This window comes from Eulemur rufifrons, chromosome 25 (assembly GCF_041146395.1).
Source record: "Eulemur rufifrons isolate Redbay chromosome 25, OSU_ERuf_1, whole genome shotgun sequence".
In the NCBI taxonomy this organism is placed as follows: domain Eukaryota; kingdom Metazoa; phylum Chordata; class Mammalia; order Primates; family Lemuridae; genus Eulemur; species Eulemur rufifrons.
This window is the reverse complement of record NC_091007.1, coordinates 10,464,434-10,487,439: the sequence shown is the minus strand read 5'-3', so window position 1 is coordinate 10,487,439 and position 23,006 is coordinate 10,464,434. Positions and strand designations below refer to the sequence as shown.

At 38.0% G+C, this 23,006-nt stretch overlaps 1 protein-coding gene across 2 annotated transcripts in view; it reads left to right on the top strand.

The window, feature by feature from the left end:
* Positions 1–23,006, top strand: part of ITGA8 (integrin subunit alpha 8) — a 149,317-nt gene that overhangs the window by 38,086 nt on the left and 88,225 nt on the right. The window contains exons 7-12 of one of the 2 annotated variants that reach the window (XM_069458895.1): positions 3,850–3,975; positions 4,934–4,978; positions 5,507–5,550; positions 7,267–7,323; positions 11,870–11,922; positions 22,458–22,663. In XM_069458895.1, the coding sequence (XP_069314996.1) occupies positions 3,850–3,975; positions 4,934–4,978; positions 5,507–5,550; positions 7,267–7,323; positions 11,870–11,922; positions 22,458–22,663 (531 nt within the window). The remainder of the gene's footprint in view (positions 1–3,849; positions 3,976–4,933; positions 4,979–5,506; positions 5,551–7,266; positions 7,324–11,869; positions 11,923–22,457; positions 22,664–23,006) is intronic. The other variant, XM_069458896.1, reaches the window with a different exon arrangement.

Sequence of the window (23,006 nt, the reverse complement as noted above, 5' to 3'; positions counted from 1 at the left end):
CTTATTCCTCCATCTAGCTGTACTTTTGTATCCACTAACCAACCTTTGACCATGCTCCCTGCCCTATCCCATTCCTCACCTCTAGCAGCCACTGTTCTAGTCTCTACTTCTGTGGGATCAACTTTTCTAGCTTCCCCACATAAGTGAGAACAGAAGCATCATTTCAACTTGTACTTTGTTACATAAATAATATTTTAAAAAATACTCTTGCAACTTAACAATTCATTTATCCACCAAGAATTTATTGAGGCTCTGTAGGCTTTGTGCTAGATGCTGAGGATGCAATAATGGGTAAAAATAGACATATTCTTACCGTCGTGGAGGTTAATATCATGGGAATGATAATGGCATTAATTGAAGAATTAACACGAGTACCTGAAAAACTCTAAGCGTGACAGACACTCTCAAGGAAAGGCATGTCATGATGGGGCCATGAGAGCGCAGGAGGCTTCTCCAGGGTGGTTGCACACAGGTATGTTTTATCCTCTGCCCATTGGCTAACAGGGAGCTGGGATACAACCTGTGCTCTGCTTAAGGCACTATGAACCCAGGTGCAGGAAGCATCTACCCAGAGGGGATGACTTCTGCTATTTCTTATAAAGGTATTGCATAGGTCAGCAGCAGCCCAAACGTCAACTAATTTGGAAGCAGGCAACCCTGAACTGAGATCTGGACCTTGAGTAGGAGTTACCCAGGCAAAGAGAGGAGGGATTACGTGCAAATGTTTTATGGCATGCAGAGTGCAGAGTGGGTGAGAACGGAGCAAAGTCAGGGTGACCAGAGTTAAGAGAGTGACGAAAGAGTGGCTTGCAGGACTTGCAGGCCATAGTAAGAAGTTTTGTCTTTATCCTGTAAACAACGGAAAAACCACTGGTGGATTTTAAGAGTTCAACCAGATGGCGTTAGCTAAGAAGATGTCATTTGTCCTGAGAATAGTGAGAAACCATTGGAGCATTTTAAGGATGGGATGCTATAAATCAAATTTGTGTTTTGAAAAGATCACTCTAGATGCAATACAGAAAACAGATTGGAAGTTGGCCAAAGTGAAATAACAGCAAACTAGTGTTATAAGGATATAAACTAATTTAAGTTTCCAAGGTAAACTAGCTGTAAGTTTTAGATAAAGATGTTTGCTTCCTATAGCGATGATGGTAAAGACTGAGAATGAGGAGAAATTTGAGAGATACTTGGGAGGCAAAATCAACAGCCTGGCCGGGCGCGGTGGCTCACGCCTGTAATCCTAGCACTCTGGGAGGCCGAGGTGGGCGGATCGTTTGAGCTCAGGAGTTCGAGACCAGCCTGAGCAAGAGCGAGACCCCATCTCTACTAAAAATAGAAAGAAATTATATGGACAGCTAAAAATATATATAGAAAAAAAAAAAATTAGCCGGGCATGGTGGTGCATGCCTGTAGTCCCAGCTACTCGGGAGGCTGAGACAGGAGGATCGCTTGAGCTCAGGAGTTTGAGGTTGCTGTGAGCTAGGCTGATGCCACGGCACTCACTCTAGCCTGGGCAACAGAGTGAGACTCTGTCTCAAAAAAAAAAAAAAAAAACAAAATCAACAGCCTAAATGATGGATTGGTATTTGGGGGTGAGAAAAGGGAAGACGTCAAGGATGTTTCTGACTCGTGCAACGTTTTGCAAGGTTGTAGGTGGGTACCACTCACTGAGATAGAGAACTCTGGAAGGAAACAGGCTTGGTTGGGGTAGATTGGAGAGGGGAGATGATGCATTTGCATTTTATTTGGTTGAGTATGGAAATGTTTGAGATACCCAAACATCTTCACATAAGTATTTAGGGCTTAAGCTCAGAGAAGACATCCAGGGTGAAATGTAAATTTGCATCACTTGCATGTTGCTGACAAGTGAAACCAGAGGTGTGGATGGGATGCCTAAAGATAGAACACAGAGAATATTTTGTGATTTTGGCTGTAAAGTTTAGAATAAAGATAAAGTAGAATCTGAGATAGATGAGTAGTTGAGAGGGGATTTTTTTTTTAATAAAAGAGACCTGATCATGTTTAAAAGCCAGTGGGAAATATCCATGAGTGATGGATTATGATTAAATTTTATACGAGCTTACTGCTTAGCTTAATTCATGCATATACAATTATGAACATCAAATAATTAACATTTTGGTCTTTAAAAATTACTTTGCAAACTGAAAAACAATATATTTCACACAGCAGATGGACATGAAATAAAAATTATGTTTATGTTTTAAAAGATTTTCTTCTAACTCATGTGGTTAATTTCACATAATTCATTCTTTGCCTTAAGTTGAAACAATGTCTGATACAAATGATTTGTTGAAAATTTGCCTTGGTAGCCGGGCATGGTGGCGCATGCCTGTAGTCCCAGCTACTCGGGAGGCTGAGGCAGTAGGTTCACTTGAGCCCAGGAGTTTGAGGTTGCTGTGAGTTAGGCTGACGCCATGGCACTCACTCTAGCCCGGGCAACAAAGCGAGACTCTGTCTCAAAAATAAAATAAAATAAAATAAAATTTGCCTTGGCAATGGCATAGGGAAGCATTTGTCTGAGACACATAATTTAAAATTTTATTCAGCCCTAAAGTTATAATGTTTATAGACTCAACTAAAGGAAACATGCAAAGGCAGTGTGTATGTGGGAGAGGTATTTAGCTCTTACTCAGAAAAAATTGGCAAATTCTACAGATATTGTTCAGAAATTTGTGAGTAAATACCATTGTCTTAATACCAGAACAGTCATTTCAGTTCCAATCACTTGGAAATATTTATTACCTGGCTTGACAGTTTTATTCCTTTTTGGACTTCAAACAGAAAGACTGTGGGAATTCCCAAAGAATAATTTGGCTTTGAAATTCATGCTCAATGTTAGTCTTCTGAAAGCATTTCTTCAGTTTTCTCCCAAAGAGCATGAGATCATTCTTTCTGCCATAGATGTCCATAACAAATATGGAAATGCATAGAAATTGTAGTGGAAATTGCTGGCTGTCTTTTAGACAATTGTCCACCCTAACACAATCATATTTCAGGATTTCTGAGAGTGACTTTATTTGAGAGAGATTAGCCAAAGTTCTTATCATATCAATGTTGGTGGCCATGGATTTCTCTTTTCTGAAATTCTGGATCTCATTGTGCCTGCCTTCTTTCTGCTTTCATAATTTTATGCTCTTTCTGTATTTTAGCATAAAAAGCAGATGGCTCAAAGATTATGCAATTCCTTCCTTTAACTAAGCTGATATATCTATTCATCAAGTAAATGATTTAGATTAAATATCACATCCATATTTTGCAAGAGCACAGAAAAGTTGTATTAGAATGCCAAGAGAGACCTTGGTTATAAAGCCCAATACCCTACTAGCAAAACCATGTGACCTTAGAGAATGCACTCAAGCTTTTTAGATCTCAGTTTCCCCAACTATAACAAGCTATATTTGACTAGATGATCTCAAAGTTTCCTTCTAGTTAAAATATTCTAGTATACAAATTTAGAATAAATATTAAAAATAAAAATTCTAGAATAAAAATTTAATTACATAAATTTTGCCTGCAAGTGTCTTCACTCTTCGATCCTTTTATCATGTGGAGGTGGTGGGAGTATATATGCTGAGAGCAGCAAGAAGACTGACAAAATATTGTAGCTCATCTCTGGTCTTTTGTCAAAATGGAAAGTTCTACCCAGCTGTAATCAAGTCTACCTTGCAGTTCTAGTTGCAGGCGGGAAAATGCATCATCAAAAATGCAAGCAGTTAGTTCCATGATAGCTTTCCAGGGAGCATGTGTTGTTCAAGCGTCCTGTGTCTGCTGAGGGAAAGCCTGCCTCTTGCATTCATTCACTGAAGGTATTAATCTGTTTAAACGCAGGTCAGGTGATCACTGCCAGTATTGCAGATATCATTGCGAATTACTCATTCAAGGATATTCTAAGGAAACTGGCTGGTGAAAAGCAGACGGAAGTGGCACCAGCTTCCTATGACGATACTTACCTTGGTAAGATCCATTGGTCAAAATGTTTGTGGTTTCTCAAAAGACAAGCATATTAAATGTAGATGCAAATTTTATTCCTGACTTATCTGATGTGATCTGGCATCTTATACAAATTTTCTTTTCCTTGTTAATTTCGAGTTGACTTTTTTCCTTTTTAAATATGACTCTTATTTCAGCCATGATGTAAACCTACAGAATTTGAGCAGCTCTTTTGTAGGCTCTATAACAGTCTGTTGCAGATAAAATATTTCACCAGTAGTAGACATTATATGTTAGCGGTGCTGCTACCAATGCTAAAGGGACAACATCATAGCACCCCTCTCCAGTTCCAGACAACACAAGAGGTTTTCCTGTTGCTAGAATATTCTCAAAATTTATTATGTGCAAACCACACAATGTTATTTCATCACTACTGTTCCCCATCTTTGGTATCCTAGTGGGATTTTGATTGCTTGATGAATTAAAAAAAAAAAAACCATGTAGCTATGTTTGTTACTCTAGCTGGCACCTCACTTTGAACTGAGTGAAATTTGTGGAAACCATCATTAAAGGAATTAGGAAGTAGGCCTTGTTGGTGACCAGAACGAGCAAACCGAAGGGGTATCTTTCAGAATAGCATGTCTGATCAGAATGAATCAGCAGCTCTTAAAATTCAATAGCTTCTATTTACACTTAAAGGTGGATTATTCAGCATTGATGCTTTTAAAATTGACCTCACAATCTGATTTTTTTTTTTTTTTTTTTTTTGCCAAGCTCCTACTTAAGATCAGTAGTAGCAGATTTATTTATGAAAGTGTTTATATTGGTGTGATTAACTTTTCCCTTTATTAACTTTTATTTTATAATGTGTGTAGAGATTTCTAAATAAAGCAGTAACATGGTAGTCCTTTTGTTTTTTCTAGATATAACTTATTTGTTAAGTTATCAAGCATGGTTAGCTTGTTTCTTTTGTTGAAAACAGGATACTCAGTTGCTGCTGGGGAATTTACTGGAGATTCTCAGCAAGGTGAGAGACACATTGAATTTAAGTCATTTATAAAGCGTGGGGGGAAAGGTAAAATGACACAAAAAGTCCTTTTATCAATGTGATTTGCTTTGCTATACAAAATGTATATTCATGGAATCCCAAAATGTCTATGAAAATATTTCATAGGGAAAAAAAACACTTTGGTATAGCATTTTATTTTTAAGTCCCAAAGAATTTTATAAGAATGAGTATCTTTATAAAGTCTAGTTAAGCAACAAAAATTAGAGCAGTAGTCCCATTTTATGAAATGGGACTCATGTTCTGTCCCTCATGTTCTGTCTTCTGCACTTTGCTTTGGCTGTCCTCTTTTTTTTCAATCCTTTGATCCTGTACTCCACTCTCCCCCACCTTCCAATAGCCAAATGCTAATGCAAAGCCCTAACTTTAAGCCTCCAACCTTCTACCTGATGGTCACTCATTTAAAAGCACTGCCTTTAACACTTATTTGTTATGTGGCCTTAAAATATATATGTAATTTCCCTTCTAAATGACTATTTTTATCCCCAGAATTGGTTGCCGGGGTTCCAAGAGGAGCACAGAATTTTGGATATGTGAGTACTGAGAATGCATTATAGGATATTTTCTTGTACACATGCTTCTTGACTTACAATGGGGTTACATCCTGATAAACCCATCATGAGTTGAAAATATTGTAAGCTGAAATGCATTTAATACACCTAACTTACTGAACATCACAGCTTAGCCTAGCCTACCTTAATCATGCTCAGAACACTTACATTAGCCTACAGTTAGGCAAAATCATCTAATGCAAAGCCTATTTTATAATAACGTGTTGAATATCTCAGAGTATCATAGTATGTATCACTACGTATCACTAGCCTGGGAAAAGATCAAAATTCAAAGTACAGTTTCTACTGAATATATATGCTTTCACACCATCATGAAGTCGAATTGTTTTAAGTTGAGGGACATCTATATATGCAGAGAAATGTTTTCTTTCATGCAACTTTTAAGTCTTCTTAAGTTTCCTTTACTAATGACCTCTTTCTGCTGATTCTTGCTGTTTGCTTACTAACAAGGAAGGAAAAGGAGCGAGGCTAGATTCATTCTGATCTGTGTGTAAGAGCAGATACATAACTGGTGGGGCCTGGTGCAAAATGAAAACACAGAGCCTCTGGTTCAAAAATTATTAAAAAATTCAGGACAGTGACAGTAGAGCATTAAACCTAGGGTGGGACCCATCTAAGCACAGGGCCGTAGGTGACTGCACACACCCATGAGGCCGGCCCCACCCACAGGCATAATTCAGGAATAATTGCAGAGGGTGCCATTGTTACGATCAACACTTTAACAGGTCTCCTATAGTAGAAATAAAATCCATCGTTATTTCACTAGTGTCTTCGTCCAAGCTGTGGGCAGGGTCACGCTCCCTTCAAGGCACCTAGGGGAGGATCCTACTGTCTCCTTCCAGCTTCTGATGGCTCCTGGCATTGCTTGGCTTGTGGCAGCATCACTCCAATCTCTGCCTCTGTCCTCCTGTGCCTTTCTGCCTTCTCGCCTCTGTATCTAGGAGTGTCCCCTCTTCTTTCTATAAGGACACCTGTCATTGGATTTACAGCCTACCTGTGATGATTTCATCTCAAGATCCTTAACTAATTCCATCTGCAAAGATCCTATTTCCAAATAAGCTCACATTCTGAGGTTGCAGGTGGACATGAATTCTAGGGGGATCAACCAGTCAAACCCATTACAACTGGTTACCATGAAATTAGGAAAAGAAAATAAATAGACCTTATGAAAAGAAAAACATATTTTAAATGAAGTTTATCTTTTTTAAAAGTATCTAGAAAACATAATGGTTGACTGAGTAGAATTAAAAGGAATGTTTTTGCTATGTGGATAGCATTTTAAAATCTCATTTTTCATGCAAAGAGCCATAGTTATCAATTTCTTATAAGAGCATGAGAACAGAAATGGATTTAGACAAAAATCCTGATTAAATAAACTACATTAACCATCAGGTTACTTGCTCTCAGCATTATTGAATTCAGCTTTTATTTCCCCACCTGAGATTAATAAGGAGGCATTTTTGTCTGAAAGTAGCCCAGACTTAACTATAAACAAATGGTTCAACTGGCCTTTTTTTTTAAGATCATTCTTGTGGGCTTTTATTTTTGTTTTACATATTAGCTAACCATTTATCACTCTTCACAAAAAAAATTTATATGATTCAAGTTGTAATCCTTTAAAAAAATTCTCTAATTCTATGTCAAATGCTGTAACCTATCTAATTTCTATGATTTCAGGTTTCAATAATTAACTCTACAGATATGACCTTTATTCAGAATTTCACTGGTGAACAGGTATAGACATTTTAATACCAAATAATTAATATCACTCTGTGCCAATAGTATACTATTATAGTTATATCATTTATTCATTCATTCAACAAATATTTATTGAGCACCTACTATATGCTGGAAACTGTCCTAGGCACTGGGGGTGCAATAGTGCATCAGATAGTAAAATCCCAGCTCTCAGGCAACAGTGAGGTGGCAGGGGAGGGATGGGGGTAGGACAGTTCATTAGGATTCATAATATAAAGAAGATAAAACAGTAATAATGTGGGAGGGAGGTGGCAAGGAAGCTCTTAGAGTGGGGTGTCAGGGAGGCCTCCTCTTGGCTGAGATGTGAATGACAAGACAGAGGCAACTATGCTGTCTTATTCAGAACACTCCAGGCAAGGGAACAGCGAGTAGGAATCTTGCTTTTGAACAGGAATCATCTGTGTGTGTCTGAGGAGCAGAACAAAGGTCACTGTGTCTACAAGCAAGAGGGACACAGGAATTTAGCATGGAGGTGGCAAGGGCTAGTCACTCAATCCTAGTGGGACCAGGGATTTTGTCCTAAGTGCAGTGGGAAGCAGTTTTGTGTGGACATGAACCTTTCAATAGTCTAGAAATACATGAAGGTACTGGTCTAAGAAATGAGAAGGGACCCACTATGGAAAAAGCCTGGACTTCCACAGTTGACAGATCAGATTTCCAGTTCCCACTGTACCACTCATGAGTTGTGTGACACCACAGGAAAACCATTTGCCCTCTTTGAGCCCTATTCACAAAACAAGACTAAAGTGTCTACCTCCCAAGCTCCCTTTGAGAATGAAATAAATCAAGGCTTGTAGATTACTTAGATGATTCCCTCCCACACAACTCCCAAAGAAGTGTTAATTCCCTTCCATCCCGTTTCCTGGCCCCTTCCTTTAGATCTGTGGTCCCCAACCCCCAGCAGTGGACCAGTACCAGTCTGTGGAGTGTTAGGAGCCAGACCACACAGCAGCAGGCGAGCCAGTGAAGCTTCATCTGTATTTATAGCCATTCCCCATCACTTGCATCACCACATAAGCCCCGCCTCCTGTCAGATCAGCGGGGCATTAGATTCTCACAGGAGTGCAAACCTACTGTAAACTGTGCATGTGAGGGATCTGTGTGCTCCGTATGAGAATCTAATGTCTGATGATCTAAGGTGGAGCTGAGGTGGGGATGTTAGCTATGGGGGGCGGCTACAAATATAGATTATCATTAGCAGAGAGGTTTGACTGCACAGAGACCATAATAAATTAATTGCTTGCAGACTCATATCAAAACCCTATTGGTGGCACGGTGGCTCACGCCTATAATCCTAGCACTCTGGGAGGCCGAGACGGGCGGATTGTTTAAGCTCAGAAGTTCAAGACCAGCCTGAGCAAGAGCGAGACCCCTTCTCTACTAAAAATAGAAAGAAATTAGCCAAAAACAACTAAAATATATAGGAAATATTAGCCGGGCATGGTGGCGCATGCCTGGAGTCCCAACTACTCGGGAGGCTGAGGCAGGAGGATTGCTTGAGCCCAGGAGTTTGAGGTTGCTGTGAGCTAGGCTGACGCCACGGCACTCACTCTAGCCTGAGCAACAAAGCAAGACTCTGTCTCAAAAACAAACAAACAAAATACAAACCAAAAAACTCCTATTGGTGACTGGCAAGTGACAATGTAATAATAATAGAAATAAAGTGCACAATAAACGTAATGCACTTGAATCATCCTGAAACCACCCCCCTCCTGGTCCATGGAAAAATTATCTTGCAAGAAACTGGTCCCTGTTGCCAAAAAGCTTGGGGATTAAATGAAAACCACCAAATTCCCATGTGGCATTAAATCTTCTATAATGTGACATGCATGCAAATATGTATGCTTACAATGATCATATACTATTGCATATCTATTTCAGTAATATATAGATTCCTGCTCTCCATGTTTAAATATAGGACAAATCTAAAATCAACAAATTCCTTGCATTTGTAGCTCTTATATGACTATTTACAAACAGAACTACAAATTTAATTTAAAATTAAATGCAAACAAAACTGGAAAAGCAATAAATCTAAAATTAATTAAATTCAAATTGAAGAAGAGAGAAGAGTGGTTGCCCAGACAAACAAATTCAACTCACAATTGGCTTCCCTTAGATGGCAGTACCAATTTAGTGTTGAAAGAGATGTGGCAAGTTTTATCAAGTCACAATCCCCAGAAAAAAGCAGGATGGTGGATGAGGTGTGGCCTCAGATCATTTTGGGTGGAGAGAATGGTGGTATCCTGCTTTCAGGCAATTGATCCATTCACAACAGAACCCCAGCTAATGCAGTAGGTAAGGAGCAATTTCTAGTCCCTTGAAGGAAGGGACCAGAATAGATAGCTTGTCAAAATTTCACACATCGAGGATCAGGAAAGGGGTTGCACTGACAGTAAGGGAGAGAGGCAGAAGTGCAGGCTCGCTCACTCTTGCCAATAGAGTAGAACCCAGGAGTGGCCAGTGACATCTTAGATGGAGGAAGGGCAGGAGGGACCAAGAGCTCATCACCAGACACACTAAACAGGGCCTGCAATATAACAAGACTGTTCTCAGACCCCAGAACTTAGTGGCATTTTGCCTTTATGGAATGGAATGGAATCTACCTTAATGTGCGATGCCGGCTCAGTGGCTGGCATGTAGTCTCTGAAAGGGCCAGCTAAAAGTCCCAGACACTGTTTACAGGTTCCAGTCTGCCTTTCTGAAATTCTTTCTTTTCCAAAGCCCTGACAATACACCTGGAGAAGAGTGGAAACCCTATCAGCATTTCTTGATATTCCAGTCTCCTACCCTGCATTTTGGAGATATGTTTTGTTTTTCTCAATAAACACTACTTTGTGTTTTCCTGGGTATTGTCACTTGGTGAAATTTGCCACATTTCTTTCAACACTGAATGTGAGACTGCCATCTAAGGAAGCCAATTGTGAGTTGAATTTGTTTCTGTGGGCGATGAACTTTCTCTCTGCACAACCAGCCCAGGTGACCAAGCTTCTAGCAAACCTCACACTTGAACCCTGGCAAGTCATGGGTTAAAATCCCGAAATGCTCAACTCCTAGCTAGAGATATACATTTTAAATGACAGATTTGTCAAGAAACTTTAATTAGCAGGGTTTTTTAATGGACACAAAATGTTTTTGACATCTTTTTGCCAAAATTTGGGGCCTTTAGTCTATTACTCTGAAATTTTCAACAAAGCATTTTACATCTCTCATGATACTCTTATGAAAGGTATGGAGAAATACAGCTGAGATGATAGTGAAGTTGGATGGATTTATAAATTTTGAGCAACTATTCCCAATTGGTAGTAATTAAAATGAAAATCTGGTAATAACTTCTCCTCCTCACAGATCTGTTTTTACATTTTTATCATTAGAAGCTTTTTAAACATTGCTAAATTTGGCATTCCTATAACTTTCCATCCTCAAGACCATCTAGTTTGATAATTCTGACCCTCAGAACTTAACACATAAATGGTGAAATTTCTATGAGTGAAGGCCACACAACGCCACATGAGGAAGAATTTCACTGTATATGTTTGGAATAGAGAAAAGAGGTGGGAGAATTGAGTTATCGCATGCCACTTGTCAACTCATGTATTCATTCTCTCTGCAAAGAGTATGTGGCACCTGGTGCCTACTTTGGTCCAGACATTGCTCAGGAAGTGCAGATAGAAGAGTAAACAAAACAGACCAAAGTCTCCAGTGGGTTGTATGTTGATTAAATTAGTAGATAAAGGGGGGCTAACTTTGGATAGCACACTATGGAAACAAAATTGGCAAACTGAAACTATGGGCCAAATCTGAAAAGATTATAAATCCTCAAAACATAGGTTAAAAAACAAAAGCTTCAGAGATAAAATGTGGGGAGATGATGATACACTACTTACGTTCATGGAAAAAACTTAGGAGCTTTTGTTGAGTATGAGCTCAATATAAAGTGATACTGAGATGTGTGGTCCCCCAAAATTAAAACTGCTTTTATGCTTCAATAATATAAAGAGCCCGAAGCAGAGAGCTTAAGTCCTACCTTGCTCTTCCCCATCAGTGCATTCACAAATATCATCTGTTCTTTGGGACCACATGTGGTTTCACTAAGAAAGGGGGGCTGGCTACTGAACCAAGTGAAAATATTTTCATAGGAGACCTCATCTGGAAGTGGAATTAATTTTTTTCTGTGAGATTTAAGCTTGCAGGACCAGGAGGGATTAAGAACTAGAAGTTATGGAAGGGCCCAATTTAGCAAAGAACATTCTAGTATTTGTGTCCACAAGTTGAATGGGCCAATTGTTGAGTATCTCCAGAGGATGTCCAAGCAGATGTCAGGGTTATTATGGGGAAAATTATTCATTGCACCAGGGGTTAGACTAAATGACTCAAAGACTCTGTCCACGTCCAAGAATCTATGAATTTAAATGCAAAAAAAGGTACCACAATGAGATAAATCTTTCAGGAATAATTGAGAGGTAACTATAAAAATGACTGTTAAACACAAAATATGTCATCTTAAGGTTTTCTTTTGCAGATGGCATCTTATTTTGGATATACTGTTGTTGTATCAGATGTTAACAATGATGGGTAAGTTTATAACATCTCCTTCACTCACTGTATATTATATACATCTATAAAGATGTCACATTTTTCATTTGTGCAATATATCCTTACATACTTTCTCAAGATAGAGGCTCTCTTGTTTTAATTTTTTGTTGTTGCTGTTGTTCAGGACAAGAGGATGTGTCTATTAAAGAATTCTTTGTCATCCTATTTTATGTCTTTACTGATATTTTCCACATCTGCCACTTCTAGTAGAGGACTATTTTATTGCATTTTATTTTTAATTTTTTAAAGTGAGTAGTCTTTGGCCACTCAAAGTCCATAGCCATTGAGGACATTCATCTGTCTCTTTTTTTTTTCTCCTAGAATTTTCCCCTTTGTATGTGATACATTCATAAAACATTTTCATATAAATAGATTATTTTCTGCTAACCATTGCTTTAACCAATGTATTGGTAACACCCATGGTGAAGGTTTAATAATAATGTTATTTTTCAGATTGTGGTAGTAAGTTACAGTTGAGCTTGGACCAAATAGCATGGTGAATTATGGTTGTGGTTATGTCATTACTTCAGAAAAAAATTATTATTAAATACCACTTTGATCCACTAAAAGCAACTGACAGGTAAATTAACAAATCATTAAATAAGAAAACCATTATTCATCCAACAAATATTGTTAGAGCACCTACTATGTACCAGGCTCTATTCTTGGTGCTCAGAATACAGAGGTGAATAAGTTAGAATGTGTCTCTGCTCTCAGGGAGCTCACATTTTCATAGAAAGCAGATATCTGAATAATCCTAATTACATTCCAGGATCCAGGCTGAGCACTTTAGATACATCCTTGATAGATATTTTCTGTGACTTCCATATAGCTATAAATGTACTTTATATATTTTATTGTAGCATATGGTTGGAACTAAATTTATTAACTTTTGTACCTTTTGGAAAATGTATTTTTATTACTCTTTCATTGAACATAGACTTCTTGCGCATCTGCTATGCACTAGCAAGTTCTGTTTAAGTGCTGGGATATAGAAGAGAAATCCTTAACTTCAGGGAGATTATACTAGAGTTGGGAAGGTGAGAGCTACAAACAAAAATTAAGTAAATTAAATAAAGAGTATGTTAGATGGTGATAAGAACTATGGAGGAAAAAACCAAAAGGGCCAAAAGCAACCAAGATGTCTTTCAGTAGGTGAATGGATAAATAAACTCTAGTACACCCAGATGATGGAATATTACTCAGTGCTAAGAAGAAATGAGCTATCAAGTGATGAAAAGATGTGGAGGAACCTTAAATGCATATGACTAAGTAAAAGAAGCCAATCTGAAAAGTCCACATACTATGTGAATCCAATTACAGAGCATTCTGGAAAAGGCAAAACTATGGAAACAATAAAAAGACAGTGCTTGCCAGGGGTTCTGGGGGAGAGGGGGAGGGATGAACAGGTAGAGCACAGAGGACTTTTAGGGCAGTGACACTGCTCTGTAAGACACTATAATGGTGGACACATGTCATTATACATTTGTTCAAACCCACAGAATGCATAACACTGAGAGTGAACTCAACGTAAACTGTGGACTCTGGTGTATAATCATGTATAAATGGAGGTTTATTGTGACAATGTACCACTCTGGTGGGGGATGTGATGGTGGGGAGGGGGAGAGGGAGGAGTACAGAAGGGAGTAACATGAGAACTCTGTACTTTCTGCTCAAATTTGCTTTGAATCTAAAAGTGCTCTAAAAAAATAAAGTCTATTCATTAAAATTTAAAAAGTAAAAACAGAAAGAAGATAGGGGATATTGACAGAGATGCAATTTTAAATTGGGTAGGTCAGGAAGGCCTCGGTGATGAGGTTATAGCCGAGGAAAGAGTTAATGTAGGTGAGGAACAGCCAAAGGACCCGAGAGTTGATACAGGGGAGCCAGATCCTGAAGGTGTGTAGGCCACTGCATTTACGCCAAACTGCTCCACGCAGTGCCACACACACTCTGCCACGGACTGCAATGAGTCTGTTTCCAGTAGGGATACAACATCCTGTGAGCCATGGAGACTCCAGGTGAGGCTCCAGATGAGGCATGGGCTGCTCACACTTCTGTTTCATCAGGTGCGCTCTGTCTAACTGGTCCAGAGAGTGTGAGGCCATATGTGAGCCTATTGCCACGTGCCAGGTGAGATAGGACCATGGCTTGGACCAGAGCAAGAGCAGTGGAGGGAAACAGCAGTAGTTGCACTCTGCATATATTTTGAAGTTACAGTTGAATGCCAATCTTATCCCCAAAGCAATCAATTTAAAATTAAAATTGCCTTGATCTGCAGCTGTCTGAGTTGTGAAAAGAAAGTGACCATTAGAACCACCATTCAAGATCTCCAATTTTAGCCTTAGTAATTTAAAAAGAAAATAGTTGAAGAAGAACTTGATGCCAAAACATGGCATGGTGTCCTGATTTAGTAAGTCTACTATATGGTGGAAACAAAAAATCCCACTGTGGCCTCTCAGATGTGCATAGACACATTTCTCTCCACAGATAGTCACACGACAAGCTCAAGGGCTTTTGCCCCTGGTCATCTGGAGTCATTCCCTGTGTCCCTGTCCACAGGCTGCTCCTGTTTTGAACCCTTGCGACTTTTCCCAGGTTTCACAATATGCTTTGCAGGGTACTCTCTCCTTGCTGAAAACATGCTCAAAGTTTTGTGACAATGTTTATAGTACATTTTTTTGCCATGATAAGAAAAAGAAAAGAAAACCTTGTGAGAAAAAGATCTCACTGGTTTCTTGCTGATCAAAACAACATGGTAGTAACAAACACAGGAATTTTCAAGTGATAATTTGTTCTTTCTTGGTGTTCTTAAAAAATGCACACTATGTTTTTTTTCTGAGCTAGTATTTTCTGAATTCTTTAGACTGCATTGAGTAATATGTCCATTAACTTAACAATGCCATTCAGAAAGGTAAAGTGCCCACAAATTCTCAGTCGGTATGTAATTTTCTGTTTTTAATTACTTAGATGCTATGTAAATTCAAGGTCCTATTATAAATAAGTATGCTCTGGAAACAATTGAGATTGGTCAAAGAAAGATCCCATAAAGACATACAACTTTAGTGAAGTCTGAAATTATAATAATGATAACATATATATAGTAAATTTATTTTTTTTTGTTTGTTTTTTTTATATAGTAAATTTATAAGGTTAAGAAAATCACTTGGCTAGATAATTGTTCATGGTTCAGAAGTGAGGACTTGCCCTGCACACACACATTTATGGCATTGAACCACACTTTTCTTTCCCCAACCAGGAAACAATTAAGTATTATTGTGCGTGAGGCTATCCAATGAACATTCTTTGAAAACATATATCTTCTGTATCTACTCTACAACAAAAACAAGGCACCTACAGAAGCTCCAAAATCTCAACACCAGGGAAAAAAAGACAGCGACAATAAGTCAAGTGACCAAATCAGTAAATTGATGGAAATTTTCTCCAGTACTTTTTAAGAAAAGATCTCCCAGTATTATGAATGGATTCCAAAAGTTTAAAACAAGCAATCGTGTGCATGCTGGTTGGTGGTTGATATTGTGAAGCCTGTGACATATAAACAAACTGGTGAAATTATCTTCAGTTTGGTTATCTTAAGACAGCCAGTACTACAAAGTCTGTCAATGTAAACTTTGTTAGGAATTTCTGGACAAACTTGTTAACAACAAATGGAGATGGTATTTTTCATCTTGTGCCTAAGCAAGCAAATCTGTGGTTTGTTTTTGTTTTTTTTTTCTTATGGCTTTTGAGGCTTATAGTATTTGTACTATTTCAGGAATTCACAGAATTACCACTGAATCTATTAGACATTTTCTCCTATTTTTTTTTTTTTTTTTTTGGCCACTGCAGGGCCAAAAGGAGCTAAATTTAAATAGATTCTTAGAAGTTAGTTAACTTTAAGGCAATTTGGACAGAAGTATATTTGAAAGGAAACAGTTTTAGGTGACTACGTTTTTATGCTAGATTTAGTCAAAGTATGTCTATTCCTACAGGATATATCATTATGATTGAATTAGGCAGGAAATCTAGAAACTTAAAACATTAAGAGGTTGAAAATTGATTTCTGTAATGTAATCGGTTAAGTTATATTAGTTCTTGCCTATCACAAAACAATTAGGTTGATGAGGTATCTACTCTACAGTCTACTAGTCTGCATTCTTTTAAGAAATAACTACATTCTGAATATTAGCTATGGGCATGAGCATGCAATATGTACCACTGGGAAAAAAGGAAAGGTTATATGTTAAATCAATACATAGCTTATTCTGTTTTTTGTTGCTGTAACTGAATATCTGAGACTCGGTAATTTATAAAGAAAAAAAAATTATTTCTTACAGTTCTGGAGTCTGGGAAGTCCAAGGTTGAAGGGCTACATCTGGTGAGGGTCTCCTTGCCGGTAGGGACTCTGCATAGTCGGGAGGTGGTGCGGGGCATCACATGGTGAGGGGGCAAGACTGTGCCAGCTCTGGTCTCTGTTCCTCTTGTTATAAAGCCACCAGTCCCATCATAGAGGCCCCACTCTGATGACTTTATCTATCTATTCATTAACATATGAATTTAGAGATTAAGTTTCCAACACATAAAATTTGGGGGACACATTCAAAGCATAGCAACACATTAATACCATTTGGCTGCAGAAAACTTGAATTTGCATTCTTTATATTGGATATTCTCATTGGTGGGTTATCTCATACTTTATCACTATATTGATGCTTTGCTTTTAAGGGAAATATTTGTAATGTTCTGTCTCCAACAACATGCGAAGGAAAGATACTGAGCTTTGCATTGTATGAGATTATCAGAGTTAATTTAGACATAAAAAAGAGGCAAAAATAAAACCTGTGTGAATGCTACACAGATATGTTAAAAAAAAAAACTGTGCTCAAACATTTGACATTTCAAATACAATGAAATTTAATACATATATTCTACTTCTATTAATTGCCTTTATGTAATAACTTAGGTATCATCCAAACTACCAGTAAGACTCAGACAGAGAAAATGGTTTTTTACCAAACACCATATTGTTAACATTATTTCTCCATCATTAATCTTTTTTAGATTAATATACATATATATATTTTAAAATGTCTTTATGCCCATAAACGTATATTCTCTTAAAATGGCATCCAGCCTATTACACACAACTACTTACCAGGTCAGTGAAAAACATCTTTACTAATAAATATTTTAAAACTTTTAAGCTTGAATTGGGTATATTCAAAAAAGGATTTGACAAATAAATTTTGAAATAGCTTAATGGCGCACACAGCCTATTGCAATGGCTCTTCAACCATTTCTTGCCTGTGGTCCATAATAAGAAATGTTTTTGACATTGCAATTCAATACACACACACAGACAACTAAAACAAGTTTCACAGAACAATATTTACAATTATATATAATGCATTCACTTTATTTTCTATTATATTTTATTTCATTAAAATATGTTGGTCAAGACCTATTAAATTGATTTCACAATCTACTAATGGGTTGCATGTCAAGATTTTAAAACACCAGCCTAAGCAATAACATATATTATGACTCTTAAGTGGTATTACTAATATAAAATAATATTTACACTAAGTGCAAAATATTCTACAAGACACATTATACCAATTGACTCAAGACAGTTAATGTCTCTCAACTCTGTGAGAACATAATTGTAAATTAAGAACAAATGTCTCTTTCTCTTTCTGGCATTTAGAACATCTTAGGAGACTTACACTTACGTATCTAGGGAAATGTATTTCTAAGCAAATAAATCAATGCTGTCATATGACTTCTAGAATCCAAGGATGTGCTTTCACAGTAATAGGGCTGACAATTTTTCATTTCTAGGACTCAGTGTTGGCAGTGAGAAATGCATTGAGCCAACTGTCGGTCCCCATGTATGTTCATACCCTCTGGGACCAATTATATCCTTTGTTCCTTCTCTGTAGAATGAGAAAATGGCCCTGCTAAATCTCTGTGATAGAGAACCAGTGACTTTAGATGTTTTACTTCGAGGCTGCAAGGCAGTCACAGATACAACTGGGTATTTAACACATGCCTCTTCATACTGACAATAACTTCAGAAATAAAGGCAACCAGGGCTTCTCCGAGTTAAGCCAGGGGCTGGAAGAGCCAAATCCCTGCTCTCCTCCCAGCCTGGGACACGGCAGTGTGACGAGCGATGGGATGGGAACTTTCTTTTTAAAGTAAATGTATTTGCAACATTTTTACAAAAACGTTTTACCTAAGTTTAGCAATGCACTTTCTGTTTTGGCATCTGGGACCAAAATGATAGCCATTACTCAGGGCGGCCTTTCTGTGCCACAGTTCCTCTCTTCCTTGTTAAAGTGTGGTCAGTCAGAAATGGCTCTAGGTGCTTGTCCGTATGTTTTGTCTACTGCTGTAGGAAACAAGAAAGAGTCTATTCTAGAAGCAGCTCAAGGCCCCAGACTATCCCAGGCCTACTCTTGTTTCTGTTTTCTACGGGATAGGAGAGGGGAAGGCAAGTGTGTTTCGCTTTTTTAGCAGGTACTCTTTCTGTTTGCATTGTTATAACATGTAAAAATATTGTGCATCCCTTTCAACAACTAGCACAGTGCCTTGGTAAAAACCTACCATTTATTAAATGCTACTGTGTAACATGACAGAGAGAGAGAAAGAGAGATCTCAAGCGATGTAGCCAATGAAGCAGCCAATTTCTATACTATTCACATTTTAAAGAGATAATGTAACTTCTTCAATATGACACGCCTAATTACTAGAAAAGATTTTAAATCTAGATCAGTACGACACCAAAACTCTTGTTTTTCCCATATTATCTGGAATCAACTTACTTTTCCAGATATCTTTTATTATAAATAGACTTTATTTTTTAGAGCAGTTTTAGGTTTACAGAAAAATTGAGCAGGAAGTACTGAGTTTCCATATACTTCCTCTCCCCTCTGCCTTCAGTTTGCCCTATGAGCATCTTGCAATGGTGTGGTCCATTTGCTATAACTGATGAACCCATATTGATACATTATTAAGAAAAAGTGCACAGTTTACATTAGGGTTCATTCTTTGTGCAGCATAGTTTTAAGGGCTTTGCCAAATGCCTAAGTTCATATTGCAGCATCATACAGAATAGTTTCTCTACCCTAAAGTCCCCTGTCCTCCACCTCTTCATCCCTTTCCCCTCCCCCTTCAATCCTATCAGACCCTGGATCTTTTTACTGTCTCTATAGTTTTACATTTTCCTGGATGTTATATAATTGGAATAATACAGTATGTAGCCTTTTCAGATTGGCGTCTTTCACTTAGCAATATGCATTTAAGGTTCCTCCATGTCTTGTAGCCTGATAGCTCCTTTCTTCCACTTGCTAAATAATGTTCCATTGTATGAATATTATACAGTTTGCTTATCCACTCACCTATTGAAGAGTTTCTTGGTTGTTTCCAAGTTTTGGCAACTATGCTATAAACGTTTGTGTGCAGGCTTTTGTATGGCTGTAGGTTTTCAACACCACTGGGTAGCTGCCAAGGAGCACAACTGTGGGATCAGATGGTAAGCCTATGTTTAGCTTTATAAGAAACTGTTAGACTGTCTTCCATGTGGCTGCATCATTTTGCATTCCCACTAGCAATGAATGAGAGTTCCTGTTGCTCTACATCCCAGCCAACATTTGCTGCTGTCAGCATCTTGGATTTTAGCCATTCTAAGATATTTCTAGTGTATAATGAGGTTTTAATTTGAAATTCCTAATGATATATTGAGCTTCTTTTCATATGCTTGTTTGCCATCTGTATCTTTTTTGATGAGGTGTCTATGTGGATCTTTTGTCCAATTTTTAGTAGTTTTCTTATTGGTCTTACTGTATATTATATAATTATAGATTATATATAATAACATAGAGTAGTATATAATATATAATAATGATATATGCTATTGTTATATATGACTTCATATTTGTTGGGTTTTAGGAATTCTTTGTACATTTTGGTTTTCCAATTAGATTTGTTGGAATCCCTCTGGTATCGAGCACATCTGGACCACTGGCTATTCCCTGACTCCATCCAGGGGCACTTGCCTTGGCTCACAATACCACCCCCTGGAAAGCCTACTTCTAGATCCACCTGTCAGAATCCCACCCAGGTCCAATGCCACCTGCTCCATGGAGCCTTCCTTGATTCCCTCCAAGTACCGAGCCTCCCCCCTGTCTGGGATCTTTAGCATTAATCTGGATCTCCCATATATTTTCCAATCTTCCTTGTTTATAATTATATAAGTAGCAATTTAATGTCACTTGTACATTCATTAGGAACGTAATTGGTTTACATCACTAGTCACAGCACCTTAATGACTCAGGCTGAGAAACAAGACAGTAGATAAACACCACAGGAAAGGCAAAACGTTAGCAGAGGGTAGGACACAGCAATGTCTAGTGTCTTGCAGACCACTCAGATCCTAAAGAAAGTTTCTTGCTCTCAGTAACTGTTTCCACCTCATCGCTGCATTTTGTTTTTTGTTTTTATTTTTTTTTTTTGAGACAGAGTCTCGCTCTGTTCCCCAGGCTAGAGTGCCAGGGCATCAGCCTAGCTCACAGCAACCTCAAACTCCTGGGCTCAAGCGATCCTTCTGCCTCAGCCTCCCGAGTAGCTGGGACTACAGGCATGCACCACCATGCCCGGCTGACTTTTTTCTATATATATAATTTTAGCTGTCCAGATCATTTCTTTCTATTTTTTGTAGAGATGGGGTCTCGCTCTTGCTCAGGCTGGTCTCGAACTCCTGAGCTCAAATGATCCTCCTGCCTCGGCCTCCCAGAGTGCTAGGATTACAGGCGTGAGCCACCGCGCCCGGCCATGCATTTTGATATTAATGATATTCAAGATATATATGAGACTCATGATGTAGAATCATATTTATGATATTTATATATGTAATTGGTTTATTATATTTTATATATTACATACTATATTATCAATATATTGTTATTCATTTTTCATATTTTAATATATTATGTATTAATATATTGGTAATATACCATTGGTTTTATTATTATACATTATTTTATAGTATAAATTATTAATTTTATATATTGCATGAGTATATTAATACACATTGATATATTATAAATATATACTAATGATACATATGACTAAATCATATTAATGATGATAATATTTTAGTAATTAGCTTACTTGGCAGACTTCAGCGAATTACTCAATCTACATAGACATAAAAGCCACATACAAATTTGTGTTCCTGCCTCGGGTCACCATTCAAATGATTGCATCTGCCAAGATGGATGTCTGCAGACAAACTTTAGTCGATGTCATTAGTATAGGTCAAATTATGTAGTTTGGTTGATGTGACTTTTCTTAAAAATTTTAAAGCAAAAATCATACATACATATGTTTTCAAAAAATCAAATACCTTAGAAGGCTCATGGTACAGTTTCCTCCTTCATTCCTGTCCCTGCCCGTCTGGCTCTGTGAAGGAAATACCTTTAGCCACTTTTGGTTTTTATTCAGCTGTTGATGATGTCTTTATGTCTAAATAATTTGCTTAGGTGTTTGTTTCTTGAATTTTTTTTACCCTTAAGAACTATCTATTTTTTCTCCCATAATCTACATATTCAATGTAGATTACAAATTTTCATTTGGGATGAAAATTTGTTTTCTAACTTTCTAGCCACCTTATACACCTCTTTGGCCTCTGTTTTTATTTAAATCAAGGTAACAAAAGGAAAGGGAAGGACAGATTGATTTTAAACACTATTACTGCAAGAAAACTGTGTCATTTAAATGCATAGTCATATACATTGTAGACAAACTCTAATCTACTTATAGAAAAACCCATTTAGGCCTTTATTGCTATGTTTTCTTTGTGTAACTACAGTTTCTGGAAGTCCACCAAAAAGCTGAAAAGGGTTAAATATCTGTGGTTTTCTTAAAACAGGCATTTTTAACAAAGCTAAAAAGTTCAGAGTGATAATTTAACAATTCTTATTTTCTTACAGTATTCTATGCTGTAAACATAACAAAGCTGGCCGGGCGCGGTGGCTCACGCCTGTAATCCTAGCACTCTGGGAGGCCGAGGCGGGTGGATCGTTTGAGCTCAGGAGTTCGAGACCAGCCTGAGCAAGAGCGAGACCCCATCTCTACTAAAAATAGAAAGAAATTATATGGACAGCTAAAAATATATATAGAAAAAATTAGCCGGGCATGGTGGTGCATGCCTGTAGTCCCAGCTACTCGGGAGGCTGAGACAGGAGGATCACTTGAGCTCAGGAGTTTGAGGTTGCTGTGAGCTAGGCTAACGCCACGGCACTCACTCTAGCCGGGGCAACAGAGTGAGACTCTGTCTCAAAAAAAAAAAAAAAAAAACATAACAAAGCAATGAAAGACGTACGATGATTATAAAATGACCCCCAGAAAAGGAAAAACACCAGTGGAAATGTACTAATCGAATTGATTTACAAAGCCACCAAAATGACTCTGTCTGCCAGTATGCTGACTGCCATGTTTGTTCCCTACAGAATGGATGACATACTGGTTGGAGCACCTCTCTTTATGGAACGCGAATTCGAGAGCAACCCTCGGGAAGTAGGGCAAATCTACCTGTATTTGCAAGTGAGCTCTCTCTTCTTCAGAGACCCACAGGTACTCACGGGCACCGAGACTTTCGGGAGATTCGGTAGTGCTGTGGCGCACTTAGGGGACCTGAACCAAGATGGATACAATGGTAATTTAAACTACCGTGGAAAAGTCATTTACATGTCATAATTTCATGTTACTGTTGCATAAAGGAAATGATGGATATTTTAAAGTAGTATTTACCATGGCATGTGTGGGTACAGTTGTTACCAATTGCCCACTTCATGGAACTAGGTAACCAAAAAGTGATATAATTTTTGTGAATGAGTTTTCTTTTTTTTTTTTTTTTTGAGACAAGACTCTCCTAAGTACCCTGCAAAGGTGCTTCACCTGGTTCACCCAGCCCCGTGATCCATTCTTGCTATCTCAGTCACTCACTGAGTTCCCACACAGAGCATCCTCTCTGGCCACTTCTCAACAGGCCACCTTTG